The 19,774-nt window shown below is 43.3% G+C and overlaps 1 protein-coding gene across 1 annotated transcript in view; it reads right to left on the bottom strand.

The window, feature by feature from the left end:
- TBX20 (T-box transcription factor 20) overlaps positions 1-19,774 on the bottom strand; it is a 126,675-nt gene that overhangs the window by 58,926 nt on the left and 47,975 nt on the right. Inside the window, exon 5 of the mRNA XM_030189992.1 lies at positions 5,064-5,222. Coding sequence (XP_030045852.1) covers positions 5,064-5,222 — 159 coding nt within the window. The remainder of the gene's footprint in view (positions 1-5,063; positions 5,223-19,774) is intronic.

The raw sequence follows: 19,774 nt of genomic DNA on the forward strand, positions 1-19,774 counted from the left end.
GACGTCTCACGGCAGTGCATTTTGGTGTACGGTAGGCACGTGCTGGTGTCTACCGCGGCTTAGTAAAAGGGCCCCTTAATTAACTGGCAGTAAATAGGCAAATAATTGGTGATAAATATTAATTGGCATTAATTTGCAGATACGTGCCTAACAGACATGCCCTTAGTCTATAAACAGCACGCCTAACTTCTCGTGCAAATGCAGAGCGGCGTTACAGTGGGAGGTGCACGGACATGCCAGAGGCATTTCAACTATTCTTGTGTGTACTTTGTAGAATAGTTGCATTTACAAGCCCAACTGCCACATTTAGGTGCACCATGTCCGCCAGCCATAGATGTGGCATAAATGGTTGTGCCTACAGTTTGGTCTACAACTCTGCCATTAGAGAAAACTGGCTTAGCCCCCAGTTTTATGGTGCCTAACTTTTCATGACCTATGTAGGATTCATGTCGATGAGGACAATTCTATAAAGTAGGTGTCACATTGTATAAAATGGGTATGAGCTAATGGTAAAATAACACATCTTAAAGGTAGCCCACATTGATAACTATGCTCCTAAGTGCTATTTGACAAATACATGCAAATCTTACATAGTGCAAACTTTACAGGTAGCATACACTTGGCTGGAGGATGGGCAAGACTCTCACTTACATAACTTATAGCAGGGGCAATGGAATGCCTTTTTGTTTAAGGGCTCAAGCTCTACCCTAATCTTGCCCCTGCTTCGCCCCCAATCACAGCATATCCCCTTCCCTTCCTATAGTCCCCCCCCATGGTCTTCAGCATCTCTCTCCTTCCTTTTACCTCCTCCTCCTACTACTACTTAACATTTCTAAAGCGCTATCAGGGTTACGCAGCGCTGTACAATTTAACAAAGAAGGACAGTCCCTGTTCAAAGGAGCTTACAATCTAAAGGACAAAAAGTGCAGTCAATCAAATTGGAACAGTCTAGATTTCCTGGATGGAGGTATAATGGTTAGGTGCCGAAAGCAACATTGAAGAGGTGGGCTTTGAGCAAGGATTTGAAGATGGGTAGGGAGGGGGCTTGGCGTATGGGCTCAGGGAGTTTATTCCAAGCATAGGGTGAGGCAAGGCAGAAAGGGCGGAGCCTGGAGTTGGCAGTGGTGGAGAAGGGTACTGAGAGGAGGGATTTGTCCTGTGAGCTGAGGTTACGGGTAGGAGCGTAAGGGGAGATGAGGGTAGAGAGGTAATGAGGGGCTGTAGATCGAGTGCATTTGTAGGTTAGGCTCCTACTTTTCTTACTTACCCAAATTAATTTTAGACAGCTGAAGGTTTTATAAGGGGCCATTGGAAACAAAAAGGAACTGTTATGAAAGCAGATATTTGTTTAAAAAAACCCCATGAAATAAATAATAATAGATTTGACACAGCCCATTTGGAATCGACATAAGGAAGTGCCATTCTCTACTAGTATCATCTGGTCTGCCTACAGATATGCAGGTGACTGCGCGTCCCATGTAAATCTGAAAAATTAAAACAAGCAAAAGCGATTCAGTTAACCAATATGGATATTATACAAATGTAACCTCTAATTATAGACTTTTAGAGAGTAGTTTTGTAAAAGGGAGTCTAGCTCATTAGGGCAGAAAGGCACTTATCTATAACCTATTCTATAAAAATGCATAGATGCCTATAAAATAACAGCAAAAGTCTTGTAGAAAGTGATTATAGGTATGGACATTATGCCTTCTTACGAGTGGGTGTAAATGTACATGCACATAGTACATGCAATTGTGCATATTTTACGAACTACATATATAAATCACAAATCCGCCCATGCTCTGTCCAGACTCCGCCCCTGACCTTGTCTACTGTACATGTCGGTATGTACCATACATGTTTTTGTGTGACCAAATTTTATAAGAACACGTTTACACTTGAAAATGGTTTATAAACTTACCCTCCAAAAACAAGTATGTAGAGGTAGGACACATCAACTCATCTCATTCCCCCACTCCCTGTGTTTGCAGTTAGATCACGTATGATATTTCAAAGAGAAGCACTTACAGGTTGGACAGGAAGATTCCCGCAGAGCACATCCTCATGGTCAATGTAATGTTTCTGGAGCACGAGCTGAAGTTTAGGAGAAATCTTGAACCCTTGACAAAAAGTTGTGCTGCCACCACTGCTAATGATCATTCAGACAATGATGGCTATTCCTCGAGGGATGTACCAAGAAAACACCGCCAAAGGGTGGAGGAACAAAGACACCAATAAGTGCTGTCAACAATGGAACTATGCCATGGAACTCCTGGCCAGTTAAATGACACTTAACCAGCTATCCGACAATATTCAGCATGATATCGTCGGTTATGTAACGCTGAATATACATGACCGGCTATTTGCTAATATTCAGGACATCACTGGCTACGTTTGGTGGCCAAATTAGGCCACTGAAATAGCACGTATATATTTGGAGGGTTTAAACTTAACCAGCCAACACTGAATATCGGTTTGGCCTGTTATGTTTAAAAAGGTCAAAAATAAACTGGATATTAAATACTAGTCACCGGAAACGGCCTGCAAATTGGACTGTGCCTAAATTTGAGCATGCAACTTTTGGTGACTTTTATAGTGTCTATGGTTGCTCTACCTCATGCATACCTTATATGGATTTCTTTTGACCATACTGTGGGAGGCAGCACGGCTAAATCTCATAAGTCTAAATATTGGGCCCAAAAAGTCTAAACATCTAGGAAATTGATATTTTTGGAACAAAAAGATGACCATTTTCGAACTCGAAAAAAAATCAATGTTCGCCACTTGATTTTTGGATGTTTTCAGCAAAAGGTCTAAAATTGGATGTAGACGTCATATCGAAAATGCCTCTTTCAGTATACCAATTCAACAAACCTCCAAAAATGCTCTAAACAGGAATTTGCTTAAAAATCTGTGTCTTTATAAAACTTTGAGATACACGTGTACACGTGGTCTCTGGATCATGGGTATTGTTTTGTGTGTTCATACCTTTTTATTGTAGAACAGAGACACCAAAAATTCTACACAGAATATAAGCTGTCAGTCCAAGCAAATGCAAATAGGAATTAAGGAGCATATTTACTAAGGTGCACTAAGCAGTTAGTGTGGGTTTTAGTGAATTCTAACCGTTAACGCTAGCCCATGCTAATGTCTAGTGGGCGTTAAAATAGTAAGTGGCCTTTTTACTTAGCTGCGGTAAAATGGGGCAGTGTGTGTTTTTGACGCGTGCTGAGGCAACCCTTTTACTTCAGTGGGTAAAAGACGTCTTTTTTTTCTCAAAAAGAAATGATTGTTCGGTAAGTGAACCACTTGCTGAGTGACTATTTCGGGGGGGGGGGGGGGGAGAGCAGTTACTGCCACCCATTGAGGTGGCAGTAAGGGTTCCCTTGCTAACCCAGTGGTAACTGGTCAGTGTGCGGCACTGCCTGATTACCACCAGGTAAGCACTGGCACTACAAAAATAGAAAATATTTTTGTAGTACTGAAAGTGGCGGGAATTACTGCCAGGTTCCTGTGGTAGCCCGGTGGTAGTTCCGGATTGGCGCACACCAACCCTTTAGTATAAGGGTCCCCTAAATGCGGTATAAATCCCCTGCTAACTGCTTAGTGTGGAATGGGCAGGGACAGGTGTAGACTGTGGGCAAAGGCTGCACATTGTGGTTACACCTAATGCAGCTTCAATAGGTAGTGGTAGGTGCTTCATGCCTCTAAGGGCCTCTTTTACTAAGGCACAATAGCGTTTTTAGTGCACGCTAATATTTAGGGCATGCTAAACATTAGAGAAATCCATAGGAATATATGGACGTCTCTAACATTTAGCACACCCTAAATATTAGCGTGTGCTAAACACGCTAGTGTGCCTTAGTTAAAGATCCCCATAGAACCCAAAAGTAAGCGGTGTCAGAGTACTTGTCTGTAAGGAAACTGCATGGAGAATGCCGGACACGTCCCCAAAAGTTACCTCACAGCCTTTGCACTTAAGGCAGGTTACTTTTAGTTGTTAATCTGCATTAACTGCAAATACTTCATGCTTCTTAGTAAACATGCTCCTAATCATAGGAGCCGACTCTGTGGGTGCTTGAGCACCCCCAATATTGAGAAAATTCCTTGTATGTGTCCAGGGAGGGGTTATTTCCACTGGGCTTAGCACCCCCAATAATTTTGAAAAGTTGGCTCCTATGCTCCTAATAGTCTTGCACTGCATAACCTAAATTTCACCTCATATGAGTAAAACAAGAAATATAAGCAGGGCTACGTCAACTGCAGGACTCTTGGGATAGCATGGCATAGGTAAAGGAGTACAGTCAGCACGTTAGTCCTCTTAAATGCAAAGAAATGAAGACAAATAAATAAAAACATATATAGCAATCATTTTTTATGCCGGAACGTAATATAATTTTTGGTTAGCTTTTGAGAGCTAACCCCCCCCCCCCTTCCCTCAAGTCAGACAGTGATATAAGTGAATCAAATAAATGAAAATTTGAGAAGGAAAGGTTGGAAGGTAGGGGTAGGGGGAAGCATGGATATATGGATGACCAGAAGATGAAAAGTAGTATAACTTTATTGTTCAGAATGTGCTAGAAAGCTCAGATGTGTATGAAGTCCCTCATAAACCCAGTTAGGATACAATGAAGCTGGTAAAAGATATTTTATGGCTGTTACATATACATCTTTCTGTCTGAGACATTTATATACATACATGCATTCCAATAGCTAAAGGATATGTTAGGACAGCTTTTCTTGAAACTTCTCACAAAAGCATTACCAAATGTAACATGACACATGAGACATTTGACTAACGATCGTTTTCCTGAAACTTGACATTATGTTTATGAAAACGTGTCTGTGACCTAGCTTAGTGTCAGTATGTTTTCCACTTTTGCAGTCACCCAATTGCTTTAGCCGTTTGGCATGTCTAGGTGTAAAATCAGAAATGGGACCCTCCATTTCACCACTTTCCCTAAAAGAGGGAGATAAAGACAACTGAAAATTAAGAGCTTTGATTTAAGAAAGGTGGTATATAAGTAGAACATAACGCAACAATACCCTGCTGGTATACTTACCAGTTGATTTTGGTAAGCTGTGACCGCCGTAAAAACAGTCTCTGAAAAGATAAACGTTCTGAATTCTTCAGATTTCAGATTCAGCAAGGAGGCTGTATGATCCTTCTTTTTAATAATATGAACCCTAGGTTGGTACTTATGCATGGAGTTCAGAATGATCTGCAATAGAGGCACATAGAGTACTGTCAAGAATAAAAGCTGAGAAGTATCGAAATAATCTAGTTATTTCCATGCAAAAATATGATTTAAACACAGGGCATCAAAACCACCTCAGTGGGTGCTTGTGGGTCCTATGGTTGAGCATGCATACAGTCTGCATCTAACTTAGGGGTCCTTCTACTAAGCTGTGCACACTCAGGCATCCTGTGGTAAGCTCCAAATCAGCACAAGCTACCTATGCACTAAAAAATATTGGAGGGGCGGAGAGTAGGTGTTCCTGCACTAATCAGTGCATCTGCATTACTGTGCACTAACTGGTTAGCAAAGGATTAGTGAGCCCTTACCAACTGCAAAATAGGTATCAGTAAATGCTTCCGTGGTAGTTCTTTTTAATGACTGCACGCAAATGGCAACATTAGCAGATGACACAAAATATCAAATCACAGTGGGTTATCACAATTATTTCTATATGAAGAGAGAAAAGACCTCATATGGCTAGCAAAACATATTGCATTGCTAATGGGCAAGTAAATTATAGCACACAGGAGCCCTTTTATAAAGGTGCAACAAAAAGTGGCCTGTGGTAGTGTGGGTGCGTGTTCTGGATGCGTGCTGGACCATTTTTCCACCGCGCCTGGAAAAAAGGTGTTTTTTTTTGGGGGGGGGGGGGGGCGGGAAATGGAAGTGCAGCAAAATGAATACCAGTGCACGGCTATTTACGGCCTGAGCCCTTAACGCCACCCATTGACTTAGCAATAAGGGCTGACACGTTACCCACACGGTAGCCGTTCGGCGTGTGCCAACTGCCGATTATCGTTGAGAACACCCTCGTGGTAGAAAATAGAAAATGATTTTCTACTGCAGGTTTTCGGCACGCGCCAAACTTGGAATTACGGCAGGTGCACACAATATTTGGGGGTAATGCCGATTTGACAGGTGCTGCGCATGTGTAGGATCTTACGCGCTTTTGTAAAAGGGCCCCACCAGGTGCATAGCTACAGGGGGCCACGGGGGCCTGAGCCCCTGCAAATTTCATCCGGGCCCCAGGTTTGGCTGGCAGGGGTCCCCAACCCCCGCGTCATAGCCTTCTTAAGCGCCGGTCTCTGGCGCAGCCACGTTCGCTGCCCTGCTCTGGTTTCTTCTTGCTCCTTCTGTGCACATTGATGTTCCTTTACGTGAAACTGAGAAGGAGTGTCAGCGTGCACAGGAGGAGCAAGAAGAAACAAGAACAGGGCAGCGAATGTGGCTACGCCGGAGACCGGCGCTGAAGAAGGCTTCGGCTGGAGGGGGTTGGGAAAGCGATGAGACGGTGAGGTGAAGCGGAAAGGAGGCGAGGCGGTGAGGGGGCGAGGAGGCGAGGCGAAGCATGGTGGTGGAGGGGGGCGGCGGGGCAGCACTCAAAATGTGCCCTCCAACCTCGGGCTCTGGCCCCTTCCCACCGTGAGGTCTGGCTACACGCCCCTGGACCCCACAATGCCTAGCTTTAATCATAGGTCAAAAACTCCCATTAACGACTAGTGTTCAGTGTAAATGTCCAGAACAATATATGCAGCTTTGTTTTGAGGCTTTTTTTCAACATTGTTTGAACTGTGAAACTGGGTTTGTGAATGTTTGAACTGTTAAATCTGGCAGAGAGGAGAACTATTTTGCATAAATGATTTGAAGTAAAAGAAGACATATTTTAAAATACACGTGGAGGGGCATAATCGAACGGAAACGCCTATTTCCATGGGTATTTATCTCCGAGAACGGGTCCATGAAGGGGCGGGCCGAACCGAATTTTCGAAAAAATGGACGTTTTTGAGCTGGGCGTTTGTTTTTTTTAGCGATAATGGAAACTAAAAACGCCCAGCTCAAAAACGTTCTAATCAGAGCCATTTGGTCATGGGAGGGGCCAGGATTGGTAGTACACTGGCCCCCCTGATATGCCAGGACACCAACTGGGCACCCTAGGTCAGTGCGGTGGACTTCAGAAAAAGCTCCCACATGCATAGCTCCCTTACTACGGGTGCTGAGCACTCAACCCCCCTCCCCCAAAACCCACTACTCACAAATGTACAACACTACCATAGCTCTTAGGGGTGAAGGGGGCACCTACATGTGGGTACACTGGGTTTTGGAGGCCTCCCATTTACCAGCACAAGTGTTACAGGTGGGGGGGGGGGGGATGGGCCTGGGGCCACCTGGCTGAAGTGCACTGCGGTACCCACTAAAAGTGCTCCAGGGACCTGCATACACGCAGGCCTCAAGGACTGGTTGCTGCTATATAACATTGGCACATCAGTTGACACCTGAAGACTAATCTCTCCGAAAACGTCCTTTATTGGAATAACCGCCTTTACTCACAGTTAACTGCAGATCAGAGGTTGTGCCCCACTGGCAACGAGTCTCTCTGGTACTGAGATTAGCAGTAGGTCAGAGCTGGCAGAATGCTGTACAATGCCCTCTTTCAGCCACATTCAAGGTAAGAACTAAGTTGTCTAACGTGGCTAACACATGGAAGGGATCTAAAACTGGCTTACAAAAATGGCCACTACCTCATGGACTACAACAGGAAACACAACAGGGCACACTCTGACCCAGTTAGCAGGGGGGAAAAGCACCATGGGAGAAGAGCCTACCAACTACCAACATTGTGAGACTGTAACACAAGCTAATGAAATCACGGAGCCCAATACCCTACTCCCACCACAATGCAATATTGATGTGACCCTGTACTGCACCCGAGAGCCACATCTGACCCAGGGAAAGGCTGTGACAGGATCAAACACATTCTGCTGTCATGGAGGTAGGGTACGGCAATTGAGGCTGGCATACATAGGGTTACCATACGTCCGGATTTCCCCGGACATGTCCTCTTTTTGAGGGCATGTCCGGGGCGTCCGGCGGATTTTGCCCCCGCCCACGTTTGTCCGGATTTCTGGACAAACGTGGGCGCGGGTGCGGGCAGGCGCGTGCGTGCGGTGGGCGTGTGGGCGGGCGATAGGCGCGTGGTCTCCCGTCCCCTCCCCTCCCCTTCCTTACCATGTTCCCTGGTGGTCTAGTGACGTCTTCGGGGCAGGAAAGAGCCCCCTCTTTCCTGCCCGGAGTGCTGCCTCCCCTGTCTATCATCCTTCTCGGTCTGGCTGGGGATTCAAAATGGCCGCCGAGAGTTGAACTCTCGCGAGGCCGCTTCAACTCTCGGTGGCCATTTTGAATCCCCAGCCATACCGAGGAGGATGCAGCAGGCAAGGGCAGGCAGCGCTCCGGGCAGGAAAGAGGGGGCTCTTTCCTGCCCCGAAGAGAAGACGCTACTAGACCACCAGGGCTAGACAGTAAGTGAGGGGGGGGGTATGTGATGGGGGGGAGGGGACTATGTGACGGGGGGGGGGGAATAGGGGCGGAACCCAGACCTGAAGGGGGCGGGGCAGGGGCGGGGCATGAGGCGGGGCGGGGGCGGGGTAGGGGGGCGTGACATGTGTCCTCTTTTTCAGAGGACACAAAATGGTAACCCTAGGCATACAGGCTGGAAAAAAAGTTTGTAAAGTGGGGTTTTTTTTGTGGGAGGGGGTTAGTGACCACTGGGGGAGTCCGGGGAGGTCATCCCCGATTCCCTCCAGTGGTCATCTGGGCAGTTGGAGCACTTTTTTGGGACTTGTTCGTGAAAAAAAAGGGTCCAAAAAAAGTGACCCAAAATCGCGGTAAACACGCCTTTTTTTTTCGATTATCAGCTAAAGACGCCCATCTCTCCTCGGCAGATAACCACGCACCAGTTCCGCCTCCACCACGCCTCCGACACGCCCCCATCAACTTTATTCGTTTCCGCAACGGAGTGCAGTTGGAAACGCCCAAAATTGGCTTTCGATTATACCGATTTGGGCGCCTTTGCGAGACAAACGTCTATCTCCTGATTTAGGTCGCACTATAGGCGTTTTTCTCTTTCGAAAATAAGCTGGACATTGTTGTGGACGTTTACACTGAACTCTATTAATGGGAGTTTTAAAACCTATGATTAAAGCTGGGCATTGTCGGCAATGCAGTATTTTTCACTAGCCATATGATGTCTTTTCTTCCTTTATATAGAAATAGTAGTTATTCTTAAGGTTGTGATAAACCACTGTGTTTTGTTATTTTGGGCCCTATTCACTAAGCCGCGCTGTAGGCGTGCTAACGTTTTTAATGCGCACTAAAAAATTAGTTCGCGCTAATACTAGAGACACCCTTAGGAATATATGGGTGTCTCTAGCATTAGTGCGTAAATTAGCATGCGCTAAAAATACTAGCGTGTCTTAATAAACAAGGCCCTTTGTGTTTTGCAATTGATTCAGTGTTTTTTTTTTGCCACTTTCTGTTTACATTAGCACATGGCCATTAATAGAAAAAATAGAAAATCGGCCATTTTCTAGCTATGGTCAAGATGACTTTAACATGCAGAAAAAACCCGAATAAGGACGTACTAAGGCCACTTTTTACTGCAGCTTGGTAAAAGGACCCCTTATTTTTCAAATGAGATTTAGTTGAAACAATAAATAGTGTCACCCAAAACAGTATGCTTTCAAAACTAACTTGAGATTCATTTTAAGAAACCTAGGACCCTGTTTATTAAGGTGTGCTAAAATTAGTGTGCAGTAAATGCTAGAGACACCCATATATTCCTATGAGTGTCTCTAGCATTTAGTGTGCGCTAAAAACACTAGCATGCCTATAGCATGGCTTAGTAAACAGGGCCCCTAAATATGCACAGCACTGCAAATTTACTCCAATGCACATTTTGAAAAATGTATCTCAGAAAAAAGTTCAAAGTAATATTAATTAATGTAAATATGCTTATATTCCAGCTAATTAGGGGTCCTTTGAGAGTACAAAACCCCCCTAGTGTTATTAGTGTTTTTGCAGTACTACTGTTAGGTACCTTTTTTTTTCCCTTGGAACTAAATATGGACATTTGTGTCCCTTAGATGTCATTAGATCAGAAAAGACCCGAAAACAGCATGAAGGATACAAGATAAACAAGGGGAGGGGGTGAGACAGTACTAGGGGATGTAGTGTTTGTCCACTTTTTATATAATAAACACATTTAATTTTTTTTTTTGTATCCGGAGTATTTTATTGTTGCTTATTGGTTAAACCTAACATCAGATGCCCCACTTTTAATCATAGTTGTATAATAGTTGTACATAATTATAGTTGTACATAATTTAATCATAATTGTACAACAAGTGTAACAATACTTTGTATTGTTATTTGAATATTTTTACTGCTGTAATTGACTACTTCTCATGTTTGATCTATTCTTACTGTACACCGCCTTGAGTGAGTTCCTTCAAAAAGCTGGAAAATAAATCCTAATAAATAAATAAATAAATAAATAAATACACAGAAAGATATTAAATAGCATCTTATGAAGAAATCATGGCTTTAAGCTGAGTACCTAGTGGTTAATGAAATGGGCTGAGAACTGGGGGAACAGGCTTTGATTTCCACTGCAGGTCTTTATGATCCTGGACAAGTCACTTAACCCTCTATTGACCCAGGTACAAACAACTTAGTTTGTGAATGCACTAAAGACAGAAAGCACCTGAATAAAATTATATTTATTTATTTGGATTTTGCTTGCACCTTTTTCAGTATTTTCCTGTCCCTGGAAAGCTCACAGTCTAAGGAGTCCTTTTACTAAGGTGCGCTGAAAAATGGACTTCGGTAGTGTAGGCATGGGTTTTGGGCGTGCACAGGTCTATTTTTCAGCAGACCTGTAAAAAAGGCCTTTTTAAAAATTTTTGCTGAAAATGGACATGTGGCAAAATCAAAATTAGCACATGTCCATTCTGGGTCTGAGACCTTACTGCCAGCCGTTGACTTAGTGGTAAGGTCTTATGTGGTAACCGGGCGGTAATGACCTAAACATGTCAAATGCCACTTGATGCACGTAGCAGACGCGAGCCAGAAAATAAAAAATATTTTTCAGACATGCGCCATAAAATAAAAAATATTTTTCACACGCGTGTAGCAGACGCATGCCAAAAATGAAATTACCACAAGGGCCACACGGTAGCCGGGCAGTAACTTGGAATTGGCGTGCATAGGTGCTTATGCAGCTTAGTAAAAGGGCCCCTAATTTTGTACCTGAGGCAATGGAGGGTTAAGTGACTTGCCCAACATCACAAGGTGCAGCAATGGGATGTGAACCAGACTTCCCTGGATGTCAAGCCCAGTGCTCTACCCTAGGCTACTCCTTGGCTCATGTGTAAATTGCTTTGGTTGTTCCACAGAAAAGTGATATCTCAAAAATTCAATAAACAAAGCTGCACATGAAATACTATTACATATACTAGAATACTTCGGAATAGGAGGCACAGTTCTCAAATGGTTCAAAGGATTCCTGACCACAAGATCATACCAAGTAACAACGAACGTGGACAGTCACCCCCATGGACACCTGAATGTGGAGTACCCCCAAGGATCCCCCCTCTCACCAACCTTATTCAACTTGATGATGATACCTTTGGCTAAACTTCTAGCAAATCAAAACCTCAACCCCTACATATATGCAGATGACATCACGATTTCCATCCCGTTCAGACATGACTTAAAGGAAATCACCAACAAGATCAACCAAAGCCTCCAAATAATGCACTCCTGGGCAGATGCATTCCAGCTGAAACTAAACGCAGAAAAAACACGTCTTGTTCTCACCTCACAACATAACACAAAAAACTTCCCCACCATAACCACACCATACTGTTCTCTGCCTGTCTCCCAAAACTTGAAGATTCTAAGAGTCACCATTGATCGAAACCTTACTCTCGACGCCCACGTGAAAAAACACGACAAAAAAGATGTTCTACTCCATGTGGAAACTCAAAAGAGTAAAACCTTTCTTCCCGAGATACGTATTCCGTACCCTGGTACAGTCAATGGTAATAAGTCATCTTGATTACTGTAATGCACTGTACGCAGGCTGCAAAGAGGAGAACATCAAGAAACTCCAAACTGCCCAGAATACTGCAGCCAGACTCATATTTGGAAAACCCAAATATGAAAGCGCAAAACCCTTAAGAGAGAAACTCCACTGGCTCCCACTTAAGGAACGTATTACATTTAAGATCTGCACACTGGTACACAAAATCATCCACACAGACGCCCCAACTTACATGTTAAACCTTGTGGACCTACCTCCCAGAAACACCACAAAATCATCCCGCAAATTTCTCGACCTGCACTTCCCCAGCTGCCCGATACAAGCTGATGCATGATACCACCTTCTCGTACATGAGCACAAAGTTATGGAACACATTACCTAGAAACCTGAAAGCAATCAACGAAACAACTATCTTTCGCAAATCCTTTAAGACATATCTCTTCAACAAAGCATACAATGAAAACCCAGAAACTTACTAATCCACTGCTGAAAACCTACCGTCTACTATACCTAATAAATGCCTTCCTTCTACTCTCTACTTCTTCCCTTAACTAATCTCTGTACAACAATAATTGTACCTGACATCCAGGACTAATTGTGTTAACAAAACTATGTAAGCCACTTTGAGCCTGAAAATAGGTGGGAAAAGGTGGGATACAAATGCAATAAATAATAATAATAATAATAATAATAATAATAATAATAATATTGCCATTCCACAATAATAGCGGTTTCACAGACAGCACCTCTTCAGGCTACCACAACCCCAGATTCAAGCTGACGTATCACCTAAGACTATAATCCGAAAGGCAGTTCTATAAGCTGGCACCAATAGTGCACCTTGTTTAGAGAATAGTAGTGCTGATGTGGAAACAGTTGGCAGTTATGTGCTTAGTGCTAGGTGCTATTCTATAAATTATGCACCTAAATTGCTTAGGGGGAGACTCTATATATATATATTTCTTTATTTATTACATTTGCACACCACATTTTCCCACCTATTTGCATGCTCAATGTGGCTTACATAGTGCCGGAGATGCGATTACAGACTCCAGTGTAGACAACTACAGAGTGATGTAGAGATAAGATAAGAGATAAGAGGCGTGAGATAAGGTAAAGTTCATGTGGGATATCCACATAGGGCATCATACACGAAAGAGTTGTGTTGTGTCCATACTGTATTTTGGTTTTGTTGTGTTGTGAAAGCGGTCAGGCATTTATGTTGGGTTGGTAGGGTATGCCTTTTTGAACAAATAAGTTTTTAGTGTTCTCCAGAACACTTCATCCAGTGGTTGTACGTAGTTTTCACGGCTTTAGGGCGTACGTTCCACAGTTGCGTGCTTATGTAGGAAAAACTGGATGCGTAAGTTGATTTGTATTTGAGTCCTTTGCAGCTTGGGTAGTGCAGGTTTAGGTACGTTCATGATGATTTTGAAGTATTTCTAGTTGGTAGGTCAATCAGGTCTGTCATGTATCCTGGAAGCTTCACCGTAGATGATTTTGTGAACTATTGTGCAGATTTTGAAAATAATACGTTCTTTGATTGGGAGCCAATGTAGTTTTTCGCGTAGGGGTTTTGCGCTATCAAATCGGGTTTTTCTGAAGATGAGTCTGGCTGCCGTGTTCTGAGCGGTCTGAAGTTTCTTTAATGTTTGTTCTTTATATCCCGCATAGATTCCATTGCAGTAATCTATGTGACTTAGTACCATTGATTGTATCAGGTTGTGAAATGTATCCCTTGGGAAGAATTGTTTCACTCATTTGAGTTTCCACATTGAGTAAAACATTTTCTTGGTTGTAGATGTCACTTGTTTCTCTAGTGTTAGGTTACGGTCTATTATGACGCCGAGGATCTTCAGGCTGTCTGAGATAGGGAGGGTGTGATATGGGGTGTTGATAATTGTGGGGTAATCCGTGTTGTGTTGGGATGAGACAACAAGGCAGTGTGGTTTTTTTTTTGTTTAGTTGAAAAGCATTTGCCTAGGAGTCTATGATGTTCTAGCTGTTTTTGATTTCATTGGTGATTTCTGTTAGATTAGATTTGTAAGGAATGTATATTGTGATGACATCTGCATATATGAAAGGGTTTAGGCCTTGGTTGGATAGGGTCTTGGCTATAGGGGTTATCATTAGGTTAAAGAGGATTGGTGATAGTGGTGATCTTTGTGGTACTCCGCAGTCTGCCTTCCACGGTGATGATATGGTTGAGTTTGATTTTACTTGGTATGTTCTTGTGGTTAGGAAGCCTTTGATCCAGCTAAGTATGTTACCACCAATCCTGAACTTATCTAATAATCTTAATAGTATATTGTGATTTACCATGTCGAACACACTAGACATGTCGAACTGGAGGAGGAGGATGTTTTTGCCTGTTGCTATTTCCTGCTTGAACTTGGCTAGAAGAGTGAGTAGAACTGTTTTTGTGCTGTGTAGTGGGTGAAATCCTGACTGAGATTCGTGTAATATTGAGAATTTGTGTATGTAGTCTGTGAGTTTTTTGGTTACCGTGTTTTCCATCAGTTTGACTGATAGCAGGATGGATGCTACTGGACAGTAGTTTGTGATTTCAATTGCTTTTTTTGTGGTGTCTTTTGGTATCGGGGTGAGTAGAATGTTGCCATTTTCCTTTGGGAAGAGGCCTTGCTGAAGCATGCAGTTTAGGTGGGATGTGAGGTTTGTGATGAAGCGGTCAGGGGCGGATTTCATTAGGTAGTTGGGGCAGGTGTCTAGTTTGCAATGAGTGTTGGAGAACTTACTGATCGCCTGTGCCACTGCATCGACAGTAAGGAGGGTGAAGTTTGACCAGGTTCGGTCAGCCGGGTATTCTCCAGCAGTTGGGTCCAGTTCGTTGAGGAAATTTTCTATGTCTGGGTTATCGTGAGGTAGCGTGTTGCGTAGATTTACAATTTTTCCCTTGAAATAAGTGGCAAGTTTTTCTGCAGACGGAAAGTCTGTATTCGATGAAGTGACCAAGTTGGTGTCTAGGAGTTTGTTCACGAGTTGATATAATTTCTTCATGTCTTTGTAGTCTGTTCCTATTTTGGTTTTATAGTATAATCTTTTTGACTGCTTTATTGCGTATTTATATTTTCTTTGTGATTGTTTCTATATGTTGAGTGTGTTTTCATCTTTTAATTTTTTCCATGCTCTTTTGAGTTTCCTGGGTTGTGTTTTTAGTTTTTTCAATTCATCGTTGAACCATGGTATCGAGTTGCGTTTACGTGATGTTTTTGTATGTAAGGGTGCTATCATCATCTAGTATGCCTTTGCATCTATTATCCCATTCCAAGAGATAGTATATGGAGTCTGTTTGTGTTGTCCAGTCATTGTTGTATGTCATTTGCCAGAATGTTTTCGTGTCTATGTGGCCTCTTGTTCTGTAGGATATGAGCTCTTCGTTTTGGTGTGATCCCTTCTTCCGCCAGTGTAGGGAAAGGTTTAGTTTGTAGTGATCAGACCAGGGTCCATTTAATATCTGTCATGAATATGTTCTGGTTTGTTGACTGGTTATGTGAGATGAGATCTAGTGTTTGCCCTTTGACGTGGGTTGCTTGCATTTGCGGCCAGTTGAGATCCCACAGATGGAGGAATTCCTTTCATTCATGTGCGTTGATTGTCGTCTAAAAAAACTCGATGCTGAAATGAGTGCTAAGCATGTTTTATAATAGGCGTCGATTATAGAATATGTTTAGTTGATATCTCAGCACCTAAAACTATGCGCATCCATTTACACTAATGAAAATGTGGTCTAAATTCTAGTGGTCTAAATTCTAGTAGATTTACACAAACTGGGCCATATTGTATAATTATGCGTGTAAGTTTCAGAACTCCCACAAAACGCCCATTTTCCCATTCATAACCATGTCCCAATTACAGAGTATGCTTAGGGGTTCTTTTACTAAGGTGTGCTGAAAAATAGGCTGCGCTAGTGTAGGCTATTTTTTTTGGGTGTTCACAGATCCATTTTTCAGCGCACCTTTAAAAAAGGCCTTTTTTTAAATTTTTGCCGAAAATGGATCTGTGGCAAAATAAAAATTGTCACACATCCATTTTAGGTCTGAGACCTTTCTGCCACCCATTGACTTAGTGGTAAGGTCTCATGAGGTAACCGTGCAGTAATCGTCTATGCACGTAGAATGATGATTACCGCCCGGTTTCTGCTGCGCGCCAGAAAATAAAAATTATTTTCCGGCTTGCGTAGCGGATGCGCCTAAAAAATGAAATTACCGCCTGGGCCATGCGGTAGCTGGGTGGTAGCTCTGAATTGACACACGTTGGGTGCGTGTAGGTACTTAGGCGGCTTACTAAAAGGGCCCCTTACTGAGTTGTGCACATAAATAAATTCTAATTAGTGCTCATTATTGCTTGTTAAGTGCTGTCATCAGCACTCATTAGCTTAAGTTACATGTATTGTTATAAAATCTGCTTGGATTTTGGCGCAGATCTCTAGGCACGCAATATAGAATCTGGGATTAATGTGTAACTGTCAAGAACTACTTAGGCAGAGCCTAAGTGCGTTATGGGTGTACTACCAAGCAATGCACACAACTTATAGCATACTATCATCCGCACACCTACTAACCCAAGTCATTGACCTGCCAGACTTCTGATATGCCAGTATTTTATAGTGGTTAAATGCACCCTTAAGCCCTTATAGAATTGGTGCTAAGGGTGCCCCTTTGTGGGCCCTAAAATGAGATGCCAATTTATAGAATTGCTGCCAATAAATATATATCGATATGGCTATATGTTTTAAAATTCTTATTATAATTGCTATTCTGCAAAGCATCTAGTTTCCAATAAAATATGTTAATCCAATTGTTCAATTACTGAACATTTTCTAGTAAATATCTCATCTGCAGAAGTTGCCCTAAATGTACTGATTTGCCTTTCCAGCAGTTAGGTGGCACCAAGATTGGCTCGTTTTTATTTTCTTCCAGTTAATTTTCAGTGGAAACTACTTTCAGATAAGATGCATCAGTGTCTATTTTAGGGTGAGATCATGCTCCCAGGAATGCACACTGATAAAAATATTTCCATACGACACTATTTAATAAGGAAGGGCTCTCCTTCTGGACACAGGCAGAGAGAGGTAGCAGTTGGGGGAGGAGAAGTGAATGTGCTGGGTTGCTACAGAGTTAAGGAAGTAGGAAGATGTTAGTAATAGGGACTGAGGGCTAGATGCATCAACCAAACATTAAAAAATCTAAATCGTAAAAGTGCTTAACGAATTTGAAACAACGAAGAATGCACAAAAAAAACCAGCTCAGAAATGTTTGGTGCGGTATTGAAAAGTACAATGTATCAAGCGTACATTATCCCCGTCGTTAATTTGCTCCTTAAGCATGCGCAGAGCAGCCACAAATGTATTAAACCTACTTAGGTTGCTTACGTCATGCAACGGTTAGGAATTTCCTTCATTAAAGGGTTGTTAGAGGGTCGTTAAGGTTTAGTGCATCTAGCCCTGAGTGTTCGGAATTGGTGGGAGGGGCTCTGTTGTGTGAGGAGGGATGAAAAGGGAACTTTTGACAGGCTTTGAAAAATTTTGGGTGGGTGGTGCAGAGAGGAACAACTGGTGGTGTAGATCAGGTATATGATTAATTTTCCTATATTTCTCCCTCCCCTTGGGAGTAAGGTTGGGCTTAGAAAAGAAAAGGGGCTTAGAGGGCATCATAGGTTGGTTTGGGGACAGTTGCAGCTGCAGAAGAGAAAGGGGGGGGGCTTAATGCCAGGTGGCTCAGGGAGGGAGGAGCTAAAAGTAAAGAGAATACAATATTGTCTGCTCATGTGCGTCACTGCCTAGTGGCAGGGCCGCCGAGAGACTAGGCCTGGCCCAAGTCCCCACCCGAGGTCACCGCCGCTCCCCCCTCAACCCCCCCTGAGGTCGCCGCCGTCGCCGTTCCCCCCCACCCGCCTCTCTCTGTCCGCCACCGGACCGGGCCCCTGCATTGAAATCACAGCACCTCTCACCTCCATGTGAAAGTGCTGCAGGCAACAGGGCAGCAGATTGCCTCCCTTCGGCCTTCCTTCCCTCCTTGTGTCCCGCCCTTGCGGAAGTTACGTCAGATGAGGGCGGGACACAGGGAGGGAAGGAGGCCCGGAGGGAGGTGATCTGCTGCCAGAAGTGCCTTCACACAGAGGTGAGAGATGCTGTGATTTCTATGCAGGGGGCCTGGCCCGGTGGCAGACAGTAGACGACTGAGGGCAGGTGGGACTGCGGCGCCGGGCCCCCCTTGGAGGCCCGGGGAATTTTTCCCCCCTGCCCCCCCTCTCGGCGACTATGCCTAGTGGCGAGGATGTGGCTTGATGTCAATATAGGTCTTGTCAATAATGTGGGACTATGGTATTAATGAGATGAAGAAGGAATAATTGAGAAGGGTTAATGAGGGTGAGCAGGAGAGTTGACTGTGAAAGGCTATGGAGAGGCAAAAGGGTGAATTTTTAAGTGTGGTAAGCCCTCTGCTCTGGAACAACCTGCCACAGTCTCTGTGGATAGAACTATCCCTTCAGAAATTTCAAAACGACTTTAAAGTTTTTTTTTAATGTAAGGATGCTTTTGAACATTGTTGATGCTACAGTGGAAATCTTTCTTTCCTAACTAAAATGAAAGCATTACGAATGTTTGGCACAACCACAATGAGAATGGTTGGTGAAATGGAAAAGAAACCTGACCACAGTTAGGGGCCCTTTTACAAAAGCACACTGAAAAATGGCCTGCAGTAGTGTAGACGTGTGTTTTGGGTGCGTGCAGAATCATTTTTGCTGAAAATGGATGTGTGGCAAAATGAAAATTGCTGTGCGTCCATTTTGGGTCTGAGACCTTAGTGCAAGCCATTGACCTAGTGGTAATGTCTCATGCGGTAACTGGGCAGTAATGGTCTATGCGTGTAAAATGGCAATTACTGCCCGCGTGCCAGAAAATAATTTTTTTCGGCGCTTGTAGCGGACGTGTGTCAAAAATGAAATTACCTCAAGGGCCACGCGGTAGCTGGGTGGTAACTCAAAATTGACTTGTGCTAGGCACACGCAGGCACCTATGCAGCTTAGTAAAAGGGCCCCTGAATGAGAAATCTTTTAACAGCACCATGATTTAGCATGGCGGTAGATGAACATACATCTCACAATTGCATGTCTGGCTTCATTTCCCCAAAGAAGAATTATTTTAGGAATTGCTGGTGGGTTTAATACCTTTGGGAAAGGTCAAATCTTTACTTTACTGCTTCATTTTTGTTTTTTTCTTTTTACAAAGAATAGTTGGTTTGGACAAACCTAACATCTGTGTGCACAGATGGTATACCAACCATACGAAGGAAGGCAAGTGGATTGGTTGAACTGATGAGGAAACAAGAGGAAATACCAACATTTTCTGCATTTTGTTGCATTATATACTGATAAAGGAAATGTAAACAAATACATAAATAAAAACAAAAAAATCCACAATTCCAGGAATAACATGTATAGAATGTTTGTACGTTTGGGAAGCTTGCCAGGTGCCCTTGGCCTGGATTGGCCGCTGTCGTGGACAGGATACTGGGCTCGATGGACCCTTGGTCTTTTCCCAGTGTGGCATTACTTATGTACTTATGTACCTGTGACAATCTGGATTCAGACATAGGTATGGAACACAGACAGTTCTTGTGTCCCTTCTTGATGA

This window comes from Microcaecilia unicolor, chromosome 1 (assembly GCF_901765095.1).
Source record: "Microcaecilia unicolor chromosome 1, aMicUni1.1, whole genome shotgun sequence".
Taxonomy (NCBI): Eukaryota; Metazoa; Chordata; class Amphibia; order Gymnophiona; family Siphonopidae; genus Microcaecilia; species Microcaecilia unicolor.